The sequence below is a fragment of the Sorghum bicolor genome, chromosome 4 (genome assembly GCF_000003195.3).
Source record: "Sorghum bicolor cultivar BTx623 chromosome 4, Sorghum_bicolor_NCBIv3, whole genome shotgun sequence".
Lineage (NCBI taxonomy): Eukaryota > Viridiplantae > Streptophyta > Magnoliopsida > Poales > Poaceae > Sorghum > Sorghum bicolor.
Window position 1 is genome coordinate 1,092,681 of NC_012873.2, and position 22,599 is coordinate 1,115,279.

Sequence of the window (22,599 nt, forward strand, 5' to 3'; positions counted from 1 at the left end):
ATTAACTAGCTAGTTTTCTGCCTCAAGCCACCCAATACCTGTGGATTGCGGTGGACTAAATTGTAGCCAAACAAAGCCTAAATGAAAAACATAAGGCCTTGACCAAATTAAGCTCAAATTAGCCAGGCCCAACCAATGACAACCTACTACGCCAACATCATTTCTAAGATATGTACTCTCTCCGTCCCTGAAAGAATCCAATTTTACCATGGTATCGAGTTAAACCTTTTTTGAGTTTATATATATATATATATATATCATAAGTGTCACTAAATTCATCATGAAATATATTTTCATACTAGACATATCTTTTATTATAATTATTGATAATTTCTTCAATCTATAAATGGTTGAACTTTAAAAACTTTGACTAAATACATGCCAAAGTTAAATTTTACTTGAAAGCATGTGCTCTCATCCCCGACATTAGATATGATATGGGATTTTATGGATGTGCATGGGATAGGTCCACCCTATGCACATCCAATGGTGCTAGAAATGGGAGCACATACCTTTACAAGTAAAAACAAAAATCCACGTTCATAAATACACATAGCAGAATTGCTTCCTTTTTCTCGAACATACAGGAAAGTGTTTTATGTATATATTCTTGGCAACGACGTTTGTCAGTTATTATAGTTGGTCGCGCGAAGCATCAAATCCGCAATGTCGCATCATCACAGCTAGGCACCGAAGCAAGATTAATAACTCTATATATATTCGATCTGCCGTGTATGCGAAAATGTTCGGCTGCTGCCGGCGTCAAAGTAACTGGAATGAAGAAAGCATGATGCGTTTCCATTTCATTTGCAGCTTAATGAACTGGGCGAGTGTGTCAAACAGGTTTAGGCCTCATATTCTTCTCACACACATGCATATATATAGTCATATAGGCTTGTTAGATGGCTGTAAAGCGAGATGGAGAATTCTGAGACAAGCAGGCAGCATCAGATGCATGCTAGCTAGCGCTAACCATCACATTCACATGCACCACAGCGTCTTTATTTGGTCTTTTCCTGTTCCTTAAGCAAAAAATAAGGACATATATATTCGTCTCTGATTTCGACAGCTCACAGATTGCTACTAAGGATCAGTTTTATTTCTTCAGTGACCTTTATTTGTTCTTTATTCTACGTGTGTATAAATATATGAGTGTCTTGCCAAATACTCTCCATGCGTTCCATAAGAACCTAATTCTAGGTTTGGTTCAAATAACCTTGTCTAGTAATAAGTTTATAGAAATTAGCATCAAAGTCATTTACCACTCAAATATATATACTATGAAAATATATTATATATATAAGTCTAGTAATCCATACTTGTAATAGGTTAAATATTGATATCTTTTTTAAACTTAATAAGGTTTGACTGAACACTGTTATGTAATTGTGTTCTTTCTGGGATGCAGGAGGTAGTACTAGTCATGGAATATATATAATGCACTTTATTGCTGAGGCGCAACGCAAGGTATTATAAAGATTAGTAATTAATAATAGCGAGATCCAATCACCTGTCTTGTCGTTGATCCAATAAGGTGAGGCATGGAGTATATATATACAGATAACCAAAAGGTGCCTGCTGCTTGCCCCTTTTCTACATACACGACCGACCAAATTAATCTTAGTAGTATATATCGACAACACATTTATAAAAAGAGTATACGACAAGATGCCAAAATAAAAATGTTACTCCAATAAATTAGTAATTTCTAAAATTCGTGGAAATTAAAAACTATTTTAAGTTTGATTAACTTTTTATATATAGAAAAGAATAATATCTATGACATAAAATGAGTATATATATTATGAAAATATATTCTATGATATATCTAATGATACTAATTTGATGTCATAAATCTTAAAAGTTTTTTCTAGACATTAGGTCAAAGATTAAAAAAATAATTTAAGACAACTCTAGAAATCTATTTATTCATGACAGACGGAGTAACTAAATATAAATGTTCTTGGCTGGCCTTGCTGATGAAGAAGCTTAGGCCTTGTTTAGTTCACCCTGAAAACCAAAAAGTTTTCAAGATTTCCTGTCACATCGAATCTTGTGGCACATGCATGAAACATTAAATATAGACGAAAACAAAAACTAATTATACAGCTTAGCTGTAAATTACGAGACAAATATTTTGATCCTAGTTAATCCATGATTAGATAATATTTGTCACAGACAAACGAAAGTGTTACAGTACCGAAAATTTTTCACTTTTCGAAACTAAACAAGGCCTTAAGAAAAAGAGATGCATTTGCATTAATTGTTGTCTTTCCAATGAAGCATGAGAAAAAGATATGCGCGTTTACATTAATTGCAAATAAAGTGACCTTCTACATCAGAACATATTTCGAATGATTATCAAAATTGCTGTCATCTTCCAAGCTAAAAAAAAGAAAGATGAATGGAAATTGGAGAGTATATATATATATATATATATATATATATATATATATATATATAGCATGCATGATGCAGAAAGGTGAAGGAATTGGACGACCTGCTTGTCGCTGTGTCTGTGTGGACAGATGAGATCATCAAGAGAGAGACGTACGACAACGCAATACTTGGTAGCGGACAGTCTTCATCGAGGTAGACTTGAGTGACAGTGATGTACATATTCATATGAGCTCGTGGTGCACGTTCTGTACGTACGTACTCCGAACGGTCAAACAATCTTGAATTTAATTAAATTTATACAAAAATATTGGTATTTATGATACATAATAAGTATCACCAAATTAATAAAAAATATTATTTTTACAATAGTTTAATTTAAAGTTATATATATCTGAATAGCAAAATTTATGTATCTAGAAACATTAAAATATCTTATAATTTAGAATAGAGAGAGTATTTTTTTCTATAAACCTAATTATTAAGTTGGAGATTATTGTCGACTTTTGAGAAGCTAGATTCAGATTTTTTTTTAAGAACAGAGGGAGTCCAGACTAACTAGCGCTCTCTCTCTCTCTCTCTAGAATTTCACAACACACGCACACTTATCCTTATAAATATACGTATACAAATTAGCTTGTTCTTGGTTCCTTCCTAATTGTTCTTAGCATAGAATTTGTCTGCCACAAATATATAGCTTTACTCATTGTCACCATAAAATCCATGCATGTATACTTTAATACTTGTCCCTTTCATACTTGACATTCAACAGAACAAGTACAGTTAACCAGTCTAATAATAACAAAATGGGTTTCCTCGCAAAAAACGGGGGGTGGTCGATGACTTGCGTACGTGTATTTACACATGCATGACTTGATGATGACTTGGGTCACTTGCAAAATGAAATTATTGTTTTTTTAAAACTAAAATTATACTGAGATCGAGATGGATGGATGGATGGATGGATGATCCAGTGGCTTCTTCAGAAAGTACTGGAAATGATTATTCTGAGGAAGCTGTCTCCTACACGCATGGTGTCACACCTTCGTCGATCATTATTCTCATCTCCTAGTATTTGTCTTGTTAACCTTGTCCTGTCCCCCCCTCTCTCTCTCTAGATAGTCTTTCTCTACCGTGTAGAAAAGTTTCTAATAGAGCATTTGGATATGATACAACATAGACGAAACACATGACGTACAAAGAGAAAGATAAACATGTTTCGAAGAGGTTGGACCTCATGTTAAACTCCCTTCAAAGTTTCCTATAGGTTGAGCCATTCCATAATAATTTTATATAGGATTTTCAAGATGACCGATCTTCTGTCCCGATGCAATGGGTCACATAGAAAAAATTTCTATAGGTTGTTTACAAACCTTGGCCTTGTTTAGTTTCTGCAAAAATTTTGCAAAAGTTTTCAGATTCCCCGTCATATCGAATCTTTAAACGTATGCATGGAGTATTAAATATAGATAAAAATTAAAACTAATTGCACAATTTAGTCGGAATTGACGAGATGAATCTTTTGAGCCTAGTTAGTCCATAATTGGACAATATTTGTCAAATACAAACGAAAGTGCTACTATTCATATTCTGCAAAAAATTTTGAAACTAAACAAGGCCAAAATTCCTTGACATATAAATTAATCATATGTTCCAAAAGGGGCCTACCTATGGAAGGAAGAAAAAAACAAGAGAGGAAAATAAAATCTATATATACATGAACTCCTATTCCTTTCTTTGCCCAATCATACACTCCAAGGCTCAAGATTGCAGGCACCGGCAGCAATGGATGATGCATGGTAAAAGTAAAATGTTCTGTGACTGTGAGAGACTGTACTGGGACCACTAGGCTCAGTAGGCTACTGTGCTATTGCTTAGGTAGGACCGTAGGGGTTGCATAAAGATGCCTGCCTTATTTAGGCCCTGTTTAGATTGAGAACGAAAATTTTTTGAGTGTCACATCAGATGTGTCGAAAGGATGTCGGGAAGGGTTTTTAAAAACTAATAAAAAACAAATTACATAGCTCGTCAGAAACTGCAAGACAAATCTATTAAGTATAATTAATCTATCATTAGCACATGTGGGTTACTGTAGCACTTAAGACTAATCATGGAGTAACTAGACTTAAAAGATTCGTCTCGCGATTTTGAACCAAACTGTGTAATTAGTTTATTTTTTTATCTACATTTAATGTTCCATGCATGTATCCAAAGATTCGATGGGATGGATGAAAAATTTTTGGGTGAGTAACTAAACAGGGCCTTAAGTTGAAAAAATTTCGAATTTCGCTATTGTAGCATTTTTGTTTTTATTTAACAAATATTGTCTAAGGCCCTGTTTAGTTTCCCATCAAAAAATTTTCATCCATCACATCGAATCTTTAGACACATGCATGGAACATTAAATGTAGATAAAAAAATAAACTAATTACACAGTTTGGTTAAAAATCGCGAGACGGATCTTTTAAGCCTAATTAGTCTATGATTAGCCTTAAGTGCTACAGTAACCCACATGTGCTAATGATAGATTAATTATGCTTAATAGATTTGTCTTGCAGTTTTCTGACGAGCTATGTAATTTGTTTTTTTATTAGTTTCTAAAAACCCCGATATTCTTCCGACATATTCGATGTGACACCTAAAAATTTTTCATCTCCAATCTAAACAGGCCCTAATTATAAACTAACTAGAATCAAAAGATTCATCTCGTGATTTACAGACAAACTGTGTAATTAGTTTTTATCTATATTTAATGTTTCATATATATACCGTAAGATTTGATATGATGTGGAATCTTAAAAACTTTTTGGATTTCGGGGTGAACTAATTCGGGGTGAACTAAACAAGAGGCCAGCCCCAAATTGCATTTGCGATGAACAGATGATGAAGCGTACGCGTCGGCGGGGCCGGATTCGTCGCCATGCATCGACCACTGCGGTTGTGACACGTAGGCCGGCCGCACGGCGCTAGTAACACGTGTGTCACTCTAATCATCTTGCTGTCGAAGAGCAGGGAGCAATCGGGTATACTCTATATACGAGTACTAAGTTAAAATTTCATATTAATGAAAGCATTATCTTTTTTTTTTGTGGCGGGCATATACAAATCTTTAGATGTTAACGGCCGAATTAAGGGCCAACACAGGAATTTCACATGAATTGTATAATAATTTTACTAGAATCAGTTCATTCTTCATTAGGAAAAACACATGAACAAAAAAAAAATTCTCACGTTTTAAAGGGGGGCTAGAATAGTTTAACTCAAGAGTCAAAACAAACCCAACTACCTATACAATTTATATAATTTGGTCAATATAAGTCCTCACTTAACCCAAGTCAACATAGTGCTTGTTGTGGTCGATGAATATATAAAGTTCAAATGACAACCTACTAATCCACAAGTGCAGAGTAGTAGACTCTCGTTTAATGATACAGGCTCACGGCTGACGTGGTACACCGCGTACTGTTATCATTGGCCCTTGTCCACCGTGTGGGGTCCACCTGCTGCCATTCTCCAATCTCCATCTCCCTCCTCTCGCTATATACTCGCCTCCTCCAAAAATAAAATCACCTGAGAAGAAAATGAGCTTCAGGGAAGGCCGCCGCCGCCTCCGCCTCCGCCTCCTGGGGTCTTGACGAGGAGTCAAGCCGCGGCACGCTCCCCCGGAGACGACCAAGGTTTCCTCTTTCTGGGGAGCACGAGCACCAACGCCAACCCGTAAGTCTCCCTCCTCAATCCTCATGCTGTTCCCGTCTTCTTCAGCATTTTTGTTCCTGGAGCCTGCCGAGCAAATCCCCGTGTTTCCACCTGCCAATGGCGGCCGTTTCCTGGGCTCTCACCAGTGATTCGGAGCAAAAGTTGTCTTCTTGGACTAGTTCCTGCACATCCCTCTCCTCTCCCGGCCGACCGCTACTACTTCTCCTAGTAGTAACATTTGTTAGTATCTGACGCTGTCGGGGTTTGATTGTAGCGAGGAATTCGCCAGGACATCTGCGATTAGGTCCGTCCTGTTGATCGTCACTCGCTAAAACGAGCACGAACCGCATGGAGGGGCTGATTGCTTGACAGATTAGGCATTGCTGCACTTTTTTCAGGAAGCCCCCCCTCCCTGAGAGTTTGTTGGAACGTACTGTACTAGTTGTATGGAAGCGTACCTTCTCGTGGCAAGCGTGCTTGTCAATACCCGACCTCATCATTATACTAGTGTGGAATGCTTGTTTTTTTTCTTTTTGTTCTTCTTGCTGTCTGATCGACACAAGGAATAGAATCGATACCTTGATTGGTTCTTATACCTTGCACATAGCACAGTGCCAAGGTATAAATATCCAGCTTTTGTTCTTTTCGTTCATAGCGAAAGGGTGTGCCAAATGGAATATGTGGGTTGAGTAAGACAGCCACCTCTTTTATCTGTCGCTGTTTACGCATGGACCACGCATTGCATTTGGGTTATGGGTGGGATAGGGTGATATGAGAAAACTTAGGTTCTGGATGATGATTGCGAGGAGAATCCATGATCCATTTAAGCTTCATGTGGTGAGGATTGATCAATGCTGGGATTACGTTTTGTGGTTTCTCTTTCTCTACCTTCTGGAAATATTTTAAAGTGGATATCATGATTGGTGCCTACCACAACATTTTGTGCCATATTTGAATTGATTGTTTTTTTCCATTCATGGTTTGTCTAGTGTAATCACCGAGTTTCTTTTCTTTGAAATGTTCAGTCCATTATGTTGATCTTATTCCTATATTTGCTTCTTGCTGTCTATATTTGTTCATCTCCTTCTTATTGTTTTCCTTTCAATTTACAAGTAAATATCCTATATATTTATTCTTGTGCACATTTCTATATGTTCATCCTAATGAGGTGGCTCCTTGTTTTTCTCTTTCGATAGGGTTCGCACACTCATTGATAATTTGCCAACTTCTGCATAAGTTCGAAGCAGCCTCTGAAACATTTGGGCCAAAATGAACATAGCTTTTCTCATGTTGTTGGTTCTCTCTCTGTTTCACTTCCCTAATGGGATCCACAAAAGCTTAGCGGCAAGGCCTTCGGTTGTTAGTATTGGGTCTATTCTTCGGTTGAACTCCACTACTGGAGGCGTTTCAGATGTTGCCATCCACGCAGCAGTGGATGATATCAACTCAGATCCAACAGTTCTAAATGGAACAACATTACGAGTTGACACGAAAGATACAAATTGTGATGATGGTTTCCTTGGCATGGTTCAAGGTAGACCATCTTTAATACCGATTCCCTTTTTACATCACTATTCATACTGCATGCTTGCATTCTAGATTTGTGATGATGAGACAATATTCCTTTTTTTCAGCTTTGCAGTTCATGGAGACTGATGTTATTGCAATCATCGGGCCACAGTGCTCTCCTATTGCTCATATAATTTCTTATGTCGCAAATGAGCTCCGAGTTCCTTTGATGTCCTTTGCGTCAGATGCAACTCTATCATCAATCCAGTTCCCGTTCTTCATGCGGACTATGCCCAGCGATCTCTACCAAATGGCAGCTGTGGCGGCAGTTGTTGATTACTACCAATGGAAGATAGTGACTGCCATATACGTTGATGATGATTATGGTCGAAATGGCATTGCTGCTTTGGATGATGAACTTACTGCAAGGCGCTGCAAAATTTCATACAAGGTTGGGTTCCGTTCCAATGCTAAAAAAAGTGAGCTTCTAAATCTATTGGTTACTGTTAGTAATATGGAGTCTCGTGTTATTATCCTCCATACTGGTTCGGAACCTGGACTCAAGCTTTTGTCAATTGCTAATGGGCTAAATATGATGGGCAACGGCTATGTATGGATTGCAACTGATTGGCTTTCTGCTTATCTTGATGCTAATTCATCGGTCCCTGCTGAAACAATAAATGGCATGCAAGGTGTTCTGACTGTACGTCCACACACCCCTAAGTCAAAGATGAAGAGTAATCTTGTGTCCAGGTGGAGCAGCTTAAGTAAGAAATACAACCACAGTGATCTTCGCATCAGTGCTTATGGTTTTTATGTTTATGATAGTGTGTGGACTGTAGCTCGGGCCTTGGATGCATTCTTTGATGATGGTGGGAGGATTTCCTTTACAAATGACTCAAGGTTGCGTGATGAAACTGGGGGAACTCTTCACCTTGAAGCCATGAGTATTTTTGACATGGGAAACAAATTACTGGAGAAGGTTAGAAATGTGAACTTCACTGGGGTGTCTGGACAAGTGCAATTTAATGCTCAGTTTGAACTCATTCATCCTGCCTATGATGTCATAAGCATAATTGGGAATGGCATGCGGACCATTGGTTTTTGGTCAAACTATACAAGATTGCTATCGACTGTACTTCCAGAGGACCTGTATTCGAAGCCTCCTAATACTTCTCTTGCCAATCAACAACTCTATGATGTCATTTGGCCTGGAGAGACTGCACAGAAGCCTCGAGGCTGGGCCTTTCCTTCCAATGCCAAGGAGTTGAAAATTGGCGTCCCTAACAGATTTAGCTTTAAAGAGTTTGTTAGCCAAGATAATGCTACTGGGTCAATGATGGGCTATTGCATCGATGTCTTCACTCAAGCATTGTCATTGCTTCCTTATCCAGTTACATACAGGTTTATACCTTTCGGCAATGGTACTAAAAATCCTCATTATGACGAACTTGTACAGATGGTAGTGGACAATGTAAGTATGGACATGCACGTTTTTTTTCCTCCTCCACATTTCAGCATGTATAATAGTGATCAGAGTTACTTTATCCTGCAGGATTTTGATGCAGCAGTAGGGGATATCGTAATTACAATGAGCCGAACTAAAACTGTTGATTTCACCCAGCCCTTTATTGAGTCAGGCCTGGTTATCTTGGCTCCAATCAAAAAACATATAACAAGTTCTTGGGCATTCTTGCAGCCATTTACATTGGGGATGTGGTGTGTTACAGGGTTGTCTTTTCTTGTTGTGGGTGCGGTTATTTGGATACTTGAGCATCGAATAAATGATGAATTTCGTGGCTCGCCGCGGCAACAAATAATAACTATCGTTTGGTAAGGATCTGAATGACATCTTTTGCACTCACTATACATACATCTTGTTTTCAATTACAGATGTTAATTTTTCATTTGTTCCCAAAATGTTACACATTATTGGCAGCGTTAAACTGTGTTTTCAACATTGGCATTTTGTCCAAATGGAACATCTAGGAATGAACGAGGAAATTAAATCTTGTAATTTTAGATTGGTTGAAGAAAAGATGTCTGCACTCATAATCTATTTCACGTGATAATATGGTATATTATCCTCTATTTTCTAGTTTTTTGCCTATCAAAGTACTTCTCCACATGTATTATTAAATGCCTGTCTGGCTTGATTCTTTCCTCTGAAATTAATGCTTATGATGTGTCTTATTCTCTGCAGGTTCAGCTTTTCGACTTTATTTTTTGCACATAGTGAGTAAACTAGCCTTTCCTGTTCTGTCTGTTAGTGTAACTGACCCTCTGTACTGATGTGGCACCTCTACCCCTTTTTTTTTATTGCCAGGAGAAAACACTATGAGTACCTTAGGACGTGGTGTTCTGATCATATGGCTATTTGTTGTATTGATCATTCAATCAAGCTATACTGCAAGTCTTACTTCCATCCTAACCGTGCAACAACTTGATACTTCTATAAGAGGAATTGATGACCTGAAAGAGAGTGATTATCCAATCGGTTTCCAAGTTGGTTCTTTTGCTGAAGATTACATGGTCAAGGAACTGAACATTTCACGGTCGAGGCTAAAAGCTCTTGGCTCTCCTGAAGAATATGCTGAAAACCTCAAGCTAGGCCCTAAGAAAGGAGGTGTTATGGCTATTGTTGATGAGCGCCCCTATGTTGAGCTGTTTTTGTCTACTTACTGCAAGATTGCTGTTGCTGGCTCAGATTTTACCAGTACAGGATGGGGCTTTGTAAGTGCATTGAACTTTAAGTTGTCTTGAAATATATTCTTTTTTTTTTTCTGAGGAAACAGGAGGGGCGTGCCCCTACTGTGATTATTATTAGTTGAAACTAAAAAACATCTTGAAATATATTCTATAGTCTAGAAATATAAACAAAAACACATCTCATAATTCCTTCAAGATTATCAAACTAGAGTTGCAGCATTAACTACAAGCGTTCCATCTACTGTTTACATTGCTGATGGTACACTCTAAGATCAGTTTTTCTTAAGAGAAAGGGTACATTCTCTAAGATTAGTCTTTCAGAAGTCTAATATCCAGAGTGTAGCAACCTTGTTTCCTTAATTCAAACATAGCTCTTACAGAACTCACTCTGTCAGGCATTTCCAAGGGATTCCCCTCTGCAAGTAGACCTGTCCACCGCAATCCTAACACTGTCGGAGAATGGGGAACTGCAGCGGATCCATGACAAGTGGCTCAAGACAGCCGATTGCTCAATTGACAACACTGAGTTTGTGGACTCGAACCAGCTCCGCCTTGAGAGCTTCATGGGCCTGTTCCTCATTTGTGGCGCAGCATGTGTCCTCGCCCTGCTCATTTACTTCGGCATCACGCTACGCCAGTACCTGAGACATGAACAGCCGGGATCAGCAATCTCCGTAGATGCAGGATCATCGACATCGAAGCGCAGTCTCAGAAAATTCATTTCATTCGTCGATGACAGGCAGCCGCCACCAAAGAAAAAGCGGACCATGAGCCTCTCAAGAAGTTCAATGCCAACAACGCCAATGAGTAACCGTCCTGGTACTGATATTGATATAGAAAGCTAGTGCTTGTGTATACATTTTTGACCTGGGATACATCATCTTTGGGCCAATCTATGCGTCCTTATATATAGGAAATTAGAGCCTAAGGCTGTGTAGTGGATTGCATTTGTCAGTTTTTAGCACCACAACCGCCCAAGGATAAGTGGATAACAAGTTGTCTGAGTTTGGCAAAACTGTAAAATTGTATAGAGTCAACCCTTGTTCATGAATGATGACGGTGTTATCAATGGAATATATGTTTGTTTCAGTTGATTTGTTCTTTCAGATTTCTCTCGTCATGCTTGTGATGTATCTTCTGGCCACCATGAATTGATTTCACAGGTTTTTTTCCCTTGACACATTGATTTCACAAGGTACTACCTCTGTCCATAAAAGAATGCAATTTGAGATGCACTGTTGGTTAAAGTGGCTAAAGTTTAACTAAATATGTAGGTAAAAAATATAAATATTTATGACACCACATAAGTATATGTAAAAGTATATCTCATGACAAATGTAACGATACTTGTTTGATATCATAAACTGTTGATGTTTTTTTATATATACTTAATCAAACTTAAGATACTTTAACTTAGTGTTGTGCTAGAGTTGCATTCTTTTATGGACAAAGTACAATCCAAGTTGTTCATTTGTTTGTATTTCAAACCCAAGAGAAAATTGCAACACTCCAAGTCAGCATACAGTTAAAGTTTTCACTCAGAATATGAGAGATCACCAGTTTACCAAGTCACTAAACAACTAGTTTAAAAAAATCACTAAACAACCACCAGACATTGGAATTCTGGGGCTACTCCAGCTGTCCAGGACGCCCTGGAAAAATGAAGAAATGAAAACTGAAAATTGATGGAATAACGAAAATAATATAAAAAATTACAGTAATTGGTTTCAGAAAAAAGGGGGGGAATGGGATATCCCTGGGCTTTAGTTCCCGAAATATTTTGCAAAATTTTTTATATTTCCCATCACATCGATTTTTGTGACACAAGCACTAAATATAGATAAAAAAATAACTAATTACACAGTTTACCTGTAATTTGCGAGACGAATTTTTTGAGTCTAATTAGTCCATGATTGGACAATATTTGTCAAATACAAACGAAAATGCTACTATTCTTATTTTGTAATTTTTTTTGGAAGTAAAGCAGGCCCTGGTACCCCTTCCACGTGTGCTTTCTTTATCCGATATGATGATGAAGCAGCCGTTGTGGGCGCGCCATTTCGGACCCTGCGCTCTACTCTCCAATGGCTTCCACTGCCCTGCCTTCTAGAACCTTCCACCGCCGCGCGCTCCCCTCGTCTGCCCCGTCTCATCATTCGAGGGAGACCTTCGCCCCCGGCTGCCTCCCCGGCGCCGTCTCCCGGCGGCGAGCGGCCGTGCAGCTCCTCTCCGCCGGATTCTTGACGTCCGTCGCGCCGCCACCGCCGTCGCTCGCCGCGAGGAGGGGACGCATTGTAGTACCGCCGGAGGACTACGCCACTGCACGTACGTCGGTGTGCCTGCTTCCTGTCGCTGTTGCTTTTTGCATCTGCTCTCGGTTTCTTGCTAAAGTGGCACCTTTATTTTTTTTTTGAACGCGAAGTTGGCACCTTTATTTGCGACTGAATTTCAGCTGATTACAACCTTTTGCTATTAAGATTAAGATCTTTTTACTGCAAATAAAATGATGCCGTTTGTCCTAACTTGTTTATGCCTGCAACACCATATCCTTCCTGAATATTCGCTGTGTTGTTTGATTGAAATTCCGTTTTGAGTTCTCACTTCTTTGTAATCTGTCTGATAGTATTTTGATCTGATAACATTTTGGGAGCAGCTGATGGTCTGAAGTACTATGATCTTGTTGAAGGGAAGGGGCCAATTGCTGAAAAGGGCTCAACTGTGCAGGTAACTGATCACTTGTTCATGCTTCCAGTGTGCATCGCGCTTCCTTCTTAACTGACATTAATGGTTATCTTCTCAACTCTTAAAGGTTCATTTCGACTGCATATACCGTGGCATCACTGCAGTGTCAAGCCGTGAATCGAAGCTCCTAGCAGGGAATCGGAGTATTGCCCAGGTGATGTGGCAAACCACACTTGACTCTTGTGTGTTAATTTTGACATTCCTGCTCTAGAATAATGAGAATTAAGATGTTTGGGGTGTCTTCTAGTAGCCTTATGAGTTCACTGTTGGGTCGCTGCCTGGGAAAGAACGAAAGCGGGACTTTGCAGACAATGCCAATGGGCTATACTCAGCGCAAGCTGCTCCAAAGCCTCCAGCCGCCATGTACACGATAACTGAGGGGATGAAAGTAGGGGGAAAGGTATGGAGAAGGACTACTAGCACAAGTGAAGGCAAATAGTTCAGCCTTTCTACCTCTACTCCTCTAGTACATTACTAACTTCATCTCTGTTGTGCAGAGGAGAGTAATTGTCCCTCCAGAACTGGGATATGGGAAAAGGGGAATGAGTGAGATACCGGTACATGTTTTGATTTATAAAATTTCATTGGTCAAGCAGATTGATTATCACATTCATGTACCGAAGTTGTTTTGTTTGACTCCATGCTTCTTTGCAGCCTGATGCCCCTTTTGAACTGGATATAGAGCTACTGGAACTCATTTCTCCTGCAGAAAAATGACCTTTTCTATTTGCAGCAGAGAGGGAGCATTGAGGTACTTATGGAGTGTGCCCAATTTCAGAGGAATGGATTACATAATTTACTGACATTTGAGGTCCATGCTGATTAGATATGCAATTGTAATAAACCTATGACTAAATGCATGCTGAGAGCCTGAGATGGTAGTTGCTGGGACAAGATTCTTTTGGTTCAAGACACAGAAATTTCTTTTTGGACATTAAGCAGAACTAAAGTGTGTAAAATATTTCCCTCAAAGAAGTAAAATACATGTAATATTTCTTGATTATGTTGAAGCAAAACTGGGCAATGAATATTCTCCATAGTGTCATGGAGCCTGTTTGAATATACAGGAAAAAAATGCAAAAAATGATCCGCCACTTGGTGAAGTGAGCTTCCTTGATGATTCCCATCTAAAGGTCCTCAGGGCCATTGATATCCTGAATAAAAGAATAAATACCTGTTGTTAGAAACATCAGTTGTGCTAGTCTAGGATATCTAACTAGTTTGAGCATGTAACAGTTCTTGTATTGTTCTCTTTCCTCTTCAAAATTGTCCTTACATTCCTTATCATATCCATAAGAGGAATGCTAAAATTTGTTGACTTCTCTAGGAGTTCTAACTAGCACGAGCATGTAACAGTTATAATATCGTTCTCTTTCCTTCTCAAAGTTATCCTGAAGTCAGCCATAAATGTGACAAACATCAAATGGAACAAACTAAGGTGTCTGTTTACTTTAAAACTGCAAAATCCTTGAGACATCAACAGTAGTGCCTCTTGAGAAAACATACCTTGTTCTCAAGCACTGCTCCGTCTGGGATTTCTAGCTTGACGCCAGATTTTGCTGTGATGGTCACTTTCCCCTAAAAGTTACAGAGAAGAAGTGTCATTATTCCATGGCTTTAGCACTGTAAGATACTGTGTCTTCATAAAGGAGTCATAACAAACAGCATGGGAAAAGGAGCTGCAAATTGTCCCCATAAATACAAGAAACTTTTTAGCAATACATGAAACTTATCTGAACTAGGAAGGTGTTTTGCAACTTAGGAATATTATAGCTGTTCTCTAACTTAGGAAGATGTACCTTCAGTACAATGCCAGAACCAAACCAAACATCACCAGAAACCTTCAAGCTGTCAAGCTCAACAATGCTAGGGATTGACTTGAAGCGACTAAGGAAGCACCCAACCTGCCAATATGTGAAGAAAAACGATCATCCTATCCGTGTTTGGACCTCATAAGTTAATGTTTGAACCTCTTTTTTTATGAATTAAATGCTAGTCTGACCTTCTTGAACTCAGGACCAAGTTCAATTGAGGGATTTGATGGATTTGCTCTAGCTGAATTACGTGTAACGAAGCCATCAACCAAGGTATATAGATCAGACTACAAGGCAAAAATAAAGGTTTTCATTTAGACAGCTAGAGAGCGCATTACATACTCAATTTTATTCAGCATAACATACAGACCTGTACTAGCTGTAAATCTGATGTTGCCTTAACTGGTAGGAACCGGGACCTTGGAACGTTGATACCAATGGCGTGGTCAAAGAACTGGTCCAATAAATATTTTTTTTTATATTTATATATAGTCATATAAAAGCATAGTGATGTACATAGTACTTTGGCATTACCCTAATTGCTGCACCAGCTGCTGTTTCCAGCTGAAGAACTTTCACACCATCGACTTCCTGAAATTATATGTTATCCATTATAACTGTATTTTTCTATTAAAATTCACACCAGTTATTAAGTTCATGAAGTGGCTCAGATGGAAAAAGGGTTTCCCAACGTTCACTCGTACCTTAGGATTCGGAATGATCTCCATCTTGAGTGCATCAGCTTCAACAAGGCGTTTGATGGCCTTCAAGTTCACCCACCTGCCAAACCAGTAGTAGCATTAGGTAACATGAGCAAGTTTCTTTAGAAGATATGAAATTAAAAATATGATCCTTACAGATTGTTGGTGTTGAATATCTTGAATTTCTCAATTGATTTGAACTCATTCACCTATGTTCAGAAAGTTTTGGCAATGATCTCAGAAAAAATCATACAATTACTTAGCTGTGATACTTATTATCAATGCATATGCAGTGCTAGCTTAGAACTTACATGTGCATCAGGCACTTGTGCAATCTCCAGAAGCTGCATATAGAGAGAAGGTTATTGTCATTTAAACAGTAATCAGGTGTTAATGAAAAAAAGTTTAAGGCCTGAATGGCTGCATAAACACTTTCCAAATAATAATACATTTTTAAATGTAATGGCAGGAGCTCTGCCTTTCAATTAAGATAGGAACAAGTAATAATACATCAAACGACATTGCAAACTGGAAAGCACAGAAAGACAAATTCATTGCACAGGTAGCACAAGGAAACAGAAAAGTTAACCTGAACTCTTCCTTCGTATGAGATCAGTGTGCCACCTTTTACATCAGCCAAAGTTTTCGGGGTGACCTAAAAAGAGGTTGTAGAAGTTCCTTATCGGCCAACTGTCCAACTCCAAAGTAATCTAGCTTCATCAGAGAACTACGTACCTCCATGCAATATTCATTCTGCTTGTGGATCAAATGGTTCAGTATCTCTATTTAACAGTTAAGTACATTGCATAGTAGCATGCTCTTTATTAACCAGAAAACTTGTGAAAGTAAATGATAATGCTAATTTACATAAGGATACTCATGTCAACAATAGCGCCCAAATTATCCGAGTTTGCAATGAACACATACTCTTTTCCCTGCAACATGGTCAACAAAGAAAATAATGTTATTTATTTATGTTAATACATGAAAACTCTGGATCAACAATGGGAGGTAAGGGTATATCCAGATTAATGCAGACCTGTGAGAGTAGTAAATCGAGCTTTCCACTGTTCATCAGTGATGGGAAGATATCACCATGGCCAGGAGGGTACCTGATTTTTTTTTATAATGCAAAAATGTTCAAATTTGGTACTAGTGTTCATTCCATGAATGTCCTGGTTGAAGTTGAACTACATATAGCGATGGCTTACCAGCCATTCTTGTCAGTCTTTCCCTTGGACGGCCATGGCAAGAACTCGTCAGCTACCACACGAGGGTACTGGCTCTGTAATTATACAAATTGTTTTATTGCCAGATTAGCATATTTTCAGAGTCAAATTGGTAAGCTATAAGATTTTTTTTTTAAAAAAAAAGCAAGTGACCAACACCTACAAAAATTCTGCCTAGTGTACCTGATTGAATGTGTGGATTTCAATGCTTGAATTCGCGTATTTCTCAACAATCTGCAGGACAAGCATAACTGTTAGCTTTGGGTCCCCAATGTGAAGAGCAAGAACTTGTGATGAAGAGAGAATTTACTTTCAAGGTGTCTTCATGGGTGTTGAAGGAGTTCATCAGAAGCAGCGGCACATTGCTGCCATACTTCTTGTTGAGTGACTGCAAGAGAAATGACGTGACCAATTGTCACCATATATACAAGATAGAAGATCAAGTGCTCTGAAGTTTGCAGGAACAACACTGCATTAGTCAGTTAACCCACCTCGATCTGGATCACAATCAGGTCAAGGAAAGTAAATCCGTTGCGCACTTCGATGACCGATCTGCATGCAATTAGTGTTAGTTTCAGAGAGCATTGTTGAGAGAGCTCTATGAACATGATGCTCATATTCAGATACGATACCACCAGCCACATGTACATGGAAGCAAAATGCTAGAGCTTGATTCGGGCATTGAATTGAAACTAAACTGAAAGCAGACTTGTTTGTACACCCTAATGCATTCCTGAACTGGATCCGATAGATCTGGACATGGCTTACTTGGGTCCGGTGCATCCCATGGTCGTCCCCAGGCCGCCGTTGAGCTTGAGCACGGCGAGCTTGTCGAGCAGCTTCTTGGTGGCCTCAATGTCTGCATTTATTTATTATATATTACTTAGACAAATCAATCTAGGCATTCGCATTCACATTCGCATTGCCATGGATCAGATTCAGGAATACGCAGGCAGAAGAGCAGCGAGGATTCAGGCCGCCTGCTGGCTGCTGCAGTGGGCATCTTATTACCTTCAGGAGGGGATTCCAGGGTGTCGTACGGCACCACCACCTCGTCGGTGGGCGTGTGGATCTTGGCCCACTCGATGAGCTCCTCGTCGCCGCTTCAAGTTCGCCGGCACGATGAGACGCTGTCAGATCGATCGCCATTTCTCACCCGAGCAATTCTTTATCATGAGCTGACGATACTTACCTGAGGTAGCGGCCGACGAGGCTGAGGAAGCCGGACTTCTCATTATCGCTGCAGACACCGCCAAGAAACCAACCAACCAGTCAGTGTCACCAAGACAAAGCATCAGGAAGGTAGAGGCCACAGAAGAAACAATTGCGATCTCGCTTATGGGGCCATGACTCATGAGTACGTGATCTGATAGAGAAAGAGTGCTGCGGACCTGATCTGCGTGAGGCCGGCGGTGGCTTCGCGCAGCTTGGCAAGCTTCTCGTCCGCCATTACTGCAACTGCAAGATGCGCGTCTGATGCCGGGACCGGGAGATGGATCTGGGAGGGGAGAGAGGAGGGAGACGCGGAGATCGGAGGAAGGAGGAGGTGTCGGTTATTATAAGGCAGAGCGATGGCGGGATGATGAACCACCCAAAAAAAGGGGCCGTCGCAAGAGACAGCCCGTTACCCGCGGAGGAAATGCTATTTTAATTTTAATTTTCTCCTTTTGTTTATTCCATTTATTTTTTTTCCATTTTTATTTCAAAAGAAATATTTTTTTATCTTACGAAGAGATAGCCTTAAGAGAAGATAGCGAGATGGAATTTATCTTGGTTTTTCCACCCATGAATGTGATCTGGGATGCTAGCTTGTTTAATATATTTATCAGGGTTAGATCTGGAAAAGATGGCATATTCACCCAGACATGTGAGCTACAGCGACCATCAGAATAATCAGGTTAAGAACTCATGTGTTTGTTCAAAAAATATAATATGCCACCTAGCAACAATATCGTCATACCACAGAATTCTGCTCCAAGCAGGTATACCATTTGCAATATGTCGGTTGGAAACACAAAAAAAAGGGGTTTACCATCCAATTCATCCTTCCACCGTGCATCCAAAAGGGTTACAATTTCAGCATCTGTATCTGTATATACAAAGGATCACACATGTCATAACCAAAGAACAAAGCCAATGATTCCTGGAACACACACTCCTACACGTAGTATCTAACCATTTTTCCCATCTAGTCTTAGCCTATTGTTTTCTAGTGCCGACGTATACACAGATGTGGAGGTAGTATTCAGGGTTCTTCAGGTTATTGGCGACCCAAAGGAACGGGATGTCCATGTCCAGCTCGATGCCTTGCACCCTTACCAGCTTCACTTTCGTTTTCTTGGCAGCACCCACCTCTCGTGGACTTGCCAGGGCTTGTTCTGCCTCCTTAGAACTTCTTGAAGAGTTGGTGGCGTCTGAACTGTCTGCAGCTGAGTCCAGTGCCCCTGCAGGGTGGGAGCCGTCGGCTCTACTTGCGGCCTTTGAGCTGAAGAACTCTGGAAGCAATGTTTGCAATGCGTGTTCCAGGGTGATGTAGCTTCTACCTGCAATGTAGAGTGAAGTACATGTTAAGGAAAACAACTAGCTCATATAGTAGCCATACAAAAGCATAAAAATTCTGTGGTACCACATACCTTCAACCTTGCGAATCTCAAATGGCCGATTTATGTAGGACACACCTTCCCAGTCACTAACAGGTACTGCATCTTCTATATACTCAAGGTCTTCTTGAACATTGCGTACATATAGTCGAACAGGGACCCTGCCTAACCATAGATTAATGATCAGAGCCAGCAATGTGGGCATACCATAACATGGCATCACTTAATGTTGTATAACTTGGAAAGTGCATTGACTTAAACTATGAAAAAAATTATATAATCAGATTATCGTATTAAATTCTTGTAAGCACATGATTTTTTAACACGAATGATGTTATAAAAATCCCAGAGCAAAAGAGCATACATGGTTTGCTAGATCCAGGTGATTCAGGTTCATCAGAATTTTGTTGACGTTTCCGCTCTGCGGAGGCTGTTCGTACTAACCCATCATCTTCGAATGGTCCAATCTTAAGCCTGGTGGAGATACTTTTATACCCATCTAAGTTACCTAATAACAATAACACAACAATGGTTAAAATGTGGCGTAAATGCATTTCAGAACATTTCACCAGCCAGAGGTTCGTCAAAGCGAGATGGTGTTTCTAGAGGGTACCTTTCATTACAGATTCCCACAGAGCGACTTGATCAGCATGTGACATATTCATCACACTCTTACTGTTCCCAGTAATGATGAAGGTGGCCTGAAGAGAGAGGGAAAAAACCAAAATTACTATCAGTTCCTTTGTGATGGGACTTGGTGGTAGTTTTGGTTCTCAAAACAAACCTCTTTCAGGGAATTCATGTAGCTCCACTTCACGCTATCTTCACCCTCGCATGGTGACAAGATTTCTGAGGGATATCCCCTAAAATGGACCTATAGTTGATACTTAGTTGAGTTAATATACAACTATATAAGAACTGAACAAGAGAAACGGACATGTGGTAGCAGAAACATAAAGCTAATGCAAAAATTTTATTCTCATAATTCCAGACTCGAACTGAAAAGTGAAAACTGCCATGTATTTTTAAAAAATCCTTAAGTTTGTTTTTTTTCATATTGCCCCCAGACCCCACTCATGTAGTAGCCTCCAGCACTGGGTCTGCCTTTCTTTTTTGTTTTGCCCCAGTCAAGTAAAGTGTCATAAACACCCAATGCTATTCTTTTTAACCTAGCGACCTAGCCATATTACACTAGTGAGCAATCATTGAAACATTGTTGTCTGTATGACTTCTATAAGCAAGGGATGCAAAGTGAATATCTTGAAGTAAAAAATGTTTCCATTATTTCAGATTGACCAAACTGGCCCTTCACTGAGCGGAATTGCAAACCTAGTAACTAGAGTTGTAGGAGTATGGTCCAAAATTAAGTCAAAAGTTAAAACAGAGAAAACTTCAAAGGAGTAGAGTTGGTATAAAATACATAGTTAATAATTCAAGCTAACAAAAATATGAAACATAATGTAAATAGTTTATGAAAGGAGTTATATCGATCCCTCTTTGCATATGTATATTACATCAACAAACCACAAATGACAGAGAACATACTACAAAACAATCAGGTACATAAAAGTACATCCGAAGATAAAAGTAGAATTGAAAAATGCAGCCTTACTATTAGATTCCATGGTCTTTCTGGATCTGCGCATAGAAGGTCAAAGAGAGCACCAATTGGCACATACCTATGAGTGCAAAAATAAATAAAATAAAATAAGGGAGTCAGCAATTTTAAAGAGTAGCATGCGCTTCCATTATTTAACTCAAGAGTAAATGACCATCAAAACTATATGGAGAAAGTAACAAATGTTACCATTTTAAAGGCAGCCCTTTATATTCAAACCAAACAGTGTCAACACCAGGTGGGAGCGCATTGCTGAAATGAGCCTTTATAACAGGTATCAAGAGGGGCAAGTACCCAATTCTTGGCCCCAAAGTCTGTTCAAGACAAAAAGAAGATCCATAAATGAAACAGATAAGATTATGGAGGACTAATAGTGTATGCGAAAACTCCAAATATTTATCAACACGAAGAACAGTCCTGTAAACGGAAGTATAGGACTTTTCATATCCATAGAAACAAAAGGTGAATAGCAGCTTTTGCACTTTTGTTGTACTCAAGGGTAGGAATGGGTAAATAGACGAATTTTCACTTTTTCAGTGAATTCCATAGAAACAGAAACACTAGTATACACCATCTGAGTGCACATAAGATGCCAACTAAACAAGCCAAAGGAATAAAAAAAGAGGGCACACATGACTATCAGACTGCAAATCATGCTCAGACAGGTAGGTATTAACGACAGACACAATGAATTCTCCTGTGTTGTAATTGTAACTGCGACGGAGCACACCAACCTTATATACTAAACCCTATCACTGGCCACTGCATAAAACTTTGCAGGGATCAGTAGCGCTAAATTCAACTCCTCACACAAATGGAAGGTGTAGGTTCCAGATATAGATTAGAGAAGACCTTGTGAGCCCCGAGAAATTGACCCAGGAGTCATGACAACCCACTGATACCCAACTTCAAAATATTAATTAACCTAGACTAGCTTCTAAGGCTGGCATGAAGTTTTGCTTGGTTTGCATTACACGGTCGTGGGTGAAGAAGAGGATTTTACAACCCGTACTTGGGTATCTTGTACATGGGTTCAACCAAAAGACTGGCAAATCCTACAACAGCAGCTCAATTTCTGATGTGATGAGCACAAACAGCCTGTACTGTGCACTACTGTAGTGACCTAGGAACTGAGCAGCTGTGATTCTTAATTAACGTAACAGTTAAGCGAGCCAAGCAATCGGCAATGGAGTAGCACGACTCAGAATTCCTATCCTGGGAACAAAGCGAGTTCGCAGCAGAAATAGCAAGCGAAAGGAAGGAGGCGGTAGGTAGCTGCTGTCTGCTGAGGAGGGAGCGGGTCTCTGTAGGGGAAGGGGGGGACATACGCACGCATACCAGGAAGGCCGGCGGCGGGGGCAGTGCGGTGACGTCGGCGTCGTGGAGGTGGACCTGGAGCGGCACGGCGCCGGCCCAGACCCGGCGCGCCGCCTCCTCGGACCACGCCGCGGCCTCGTCGTGCGGGGCAGCCATTGCCGCCGCCGGCGGGCAGATCTCGCCGGCTACGACGTTGGGCGGCCGGTCCCCTTGCCTAGTCCGAGAGGGTTGGGGGCTTGGGGCGGGGGCGGGGGCGGGGGCGGCGAG

The 22,599-nt window shown here is 39.9% G+C and overlaps 4 protein-coding genes across 4 annotated transcripts; 2 read left to right on the forward strand and 2 right to left on the reverse strand.

Annotated features, from left to right (window-relative positions):
- On the forward strand, positions 5,940 to 11,417 carry LOC8085208 (glutamate receptor 3.1). Its single transcript, XM_021460106.1, has 7 exons — positions 5,940 to 6,114; positions 7,290 to 7,627; positions 7,728 to 9,076; positions 9,158 to 9,435; positions 9,806 to 9,837; positions 9,929 to 10,335; positions 10,707 to 11,417. Exons 2-7 carry the CDS (start codon positions 7,363 to 7,365, stop codon positions 11,154 to 11,156), a joined length of 2,781 nt encoding a protein of 926 aa, XP_021315781.1. The 5' UTR covers positions 5,940 to 6,114; positions 7,290 to 7,362; the 3' UTR covers positions 11,157 to 11,417.
- LOC8085209 (peptidyl-prolyl cis-trans isomerase FKBP18, chloroplastic) lies at positions 12,341 to 14,083 on the forward strand. The gene is made up of 6 exons (XM_021460081.1): positions 12,341 to 12,636; positions 12,965 to 13,035; positions 13,121 to 13,207; positions 13,304 to 13,453; positions 13,551 to 13,610; positions 13,708 to 14,083. The coding sequence occupies exons 1-6, from the start codon at positions 12,396 to 12,398 to the stop codon at positions 13,768 to 13,770; spliced, it is 672 nt and encodes a 223-aa protein (XP_021315756.1). The 5' UTR covers positions 12,341 to 12,395; the 3' UTR covers positions 13,771 to 14,083.
- LOC8085210 (UTP--glucose-1-phosphate uridylyltransferase) lies at positions 13,999 to 18,363 on the reverse strand. The gene is made up of 21 exons (XM_002453140.2): positions 18,189 to 18,363; positions 17,990 to 18,037; positions 17,809 to 17,900; positions 17,566 to 17,656; positions 17,289 to 17,349; positions 17,108 to 17,185; positions 16,981 to 17,031; positions 16,780 to 16,853; positions 16,608 to 16,680; positions 16,446 to 16,503; positions 16,304 to 16,350; positions 16,158 to 16,223; positions 15,880 to 15,912; positions 15,725 to 15,777; positions 15,572 to 15,647; positions 15,402 to 15,458; positions 15,238 to 15,321; positions 15,056 to 15,154; positions 14,853 to 14,957; positions 14,560 to 14,631; positions 13,999 to 14,207 (listed from the first exon to the last, which is right to left on the reverse strand). Exons 1-21 carry the CDS (start codon positions 18,245 to 18,247, stop codon positions 14,181 to 14,183), a joined length of 1,404 nt encoding a protein of 467 aa, XP_002453185.1. The 5' UTR covers positions 18,248 to 18,363; the 3' UTR covers positions 13,999 to 14,180.
- LOC8068230 (autophagy protein 5) lies at positions 18,755 to 22,599 on the reverse strand. Its single transcript, XM_002453141.2, has 8 exons — positions 22,354 to 22,599; positions 21,205 to 21,329; positions 21,010 to 21,076; positions 20,182 to 20,271; positions 20,011 to 20,098; positions 19,762 to 19,905; positions 19,431 to 19,562; positions 18,755 to 19,340 (listed from the first exon to the last, which is right to left on the reverse strand). Exons 1-8 carry the CDS (start codon positions 22,486 to 22,488, stop codon positions 18,997 to 18,999), a joined length of 1,125 nt encoding a protein of 374 aa, XP_002453186.1. The 5' UTR covers positions 22,489 to 22,599; the 3' UTR covers positions 18,755 to 18,996.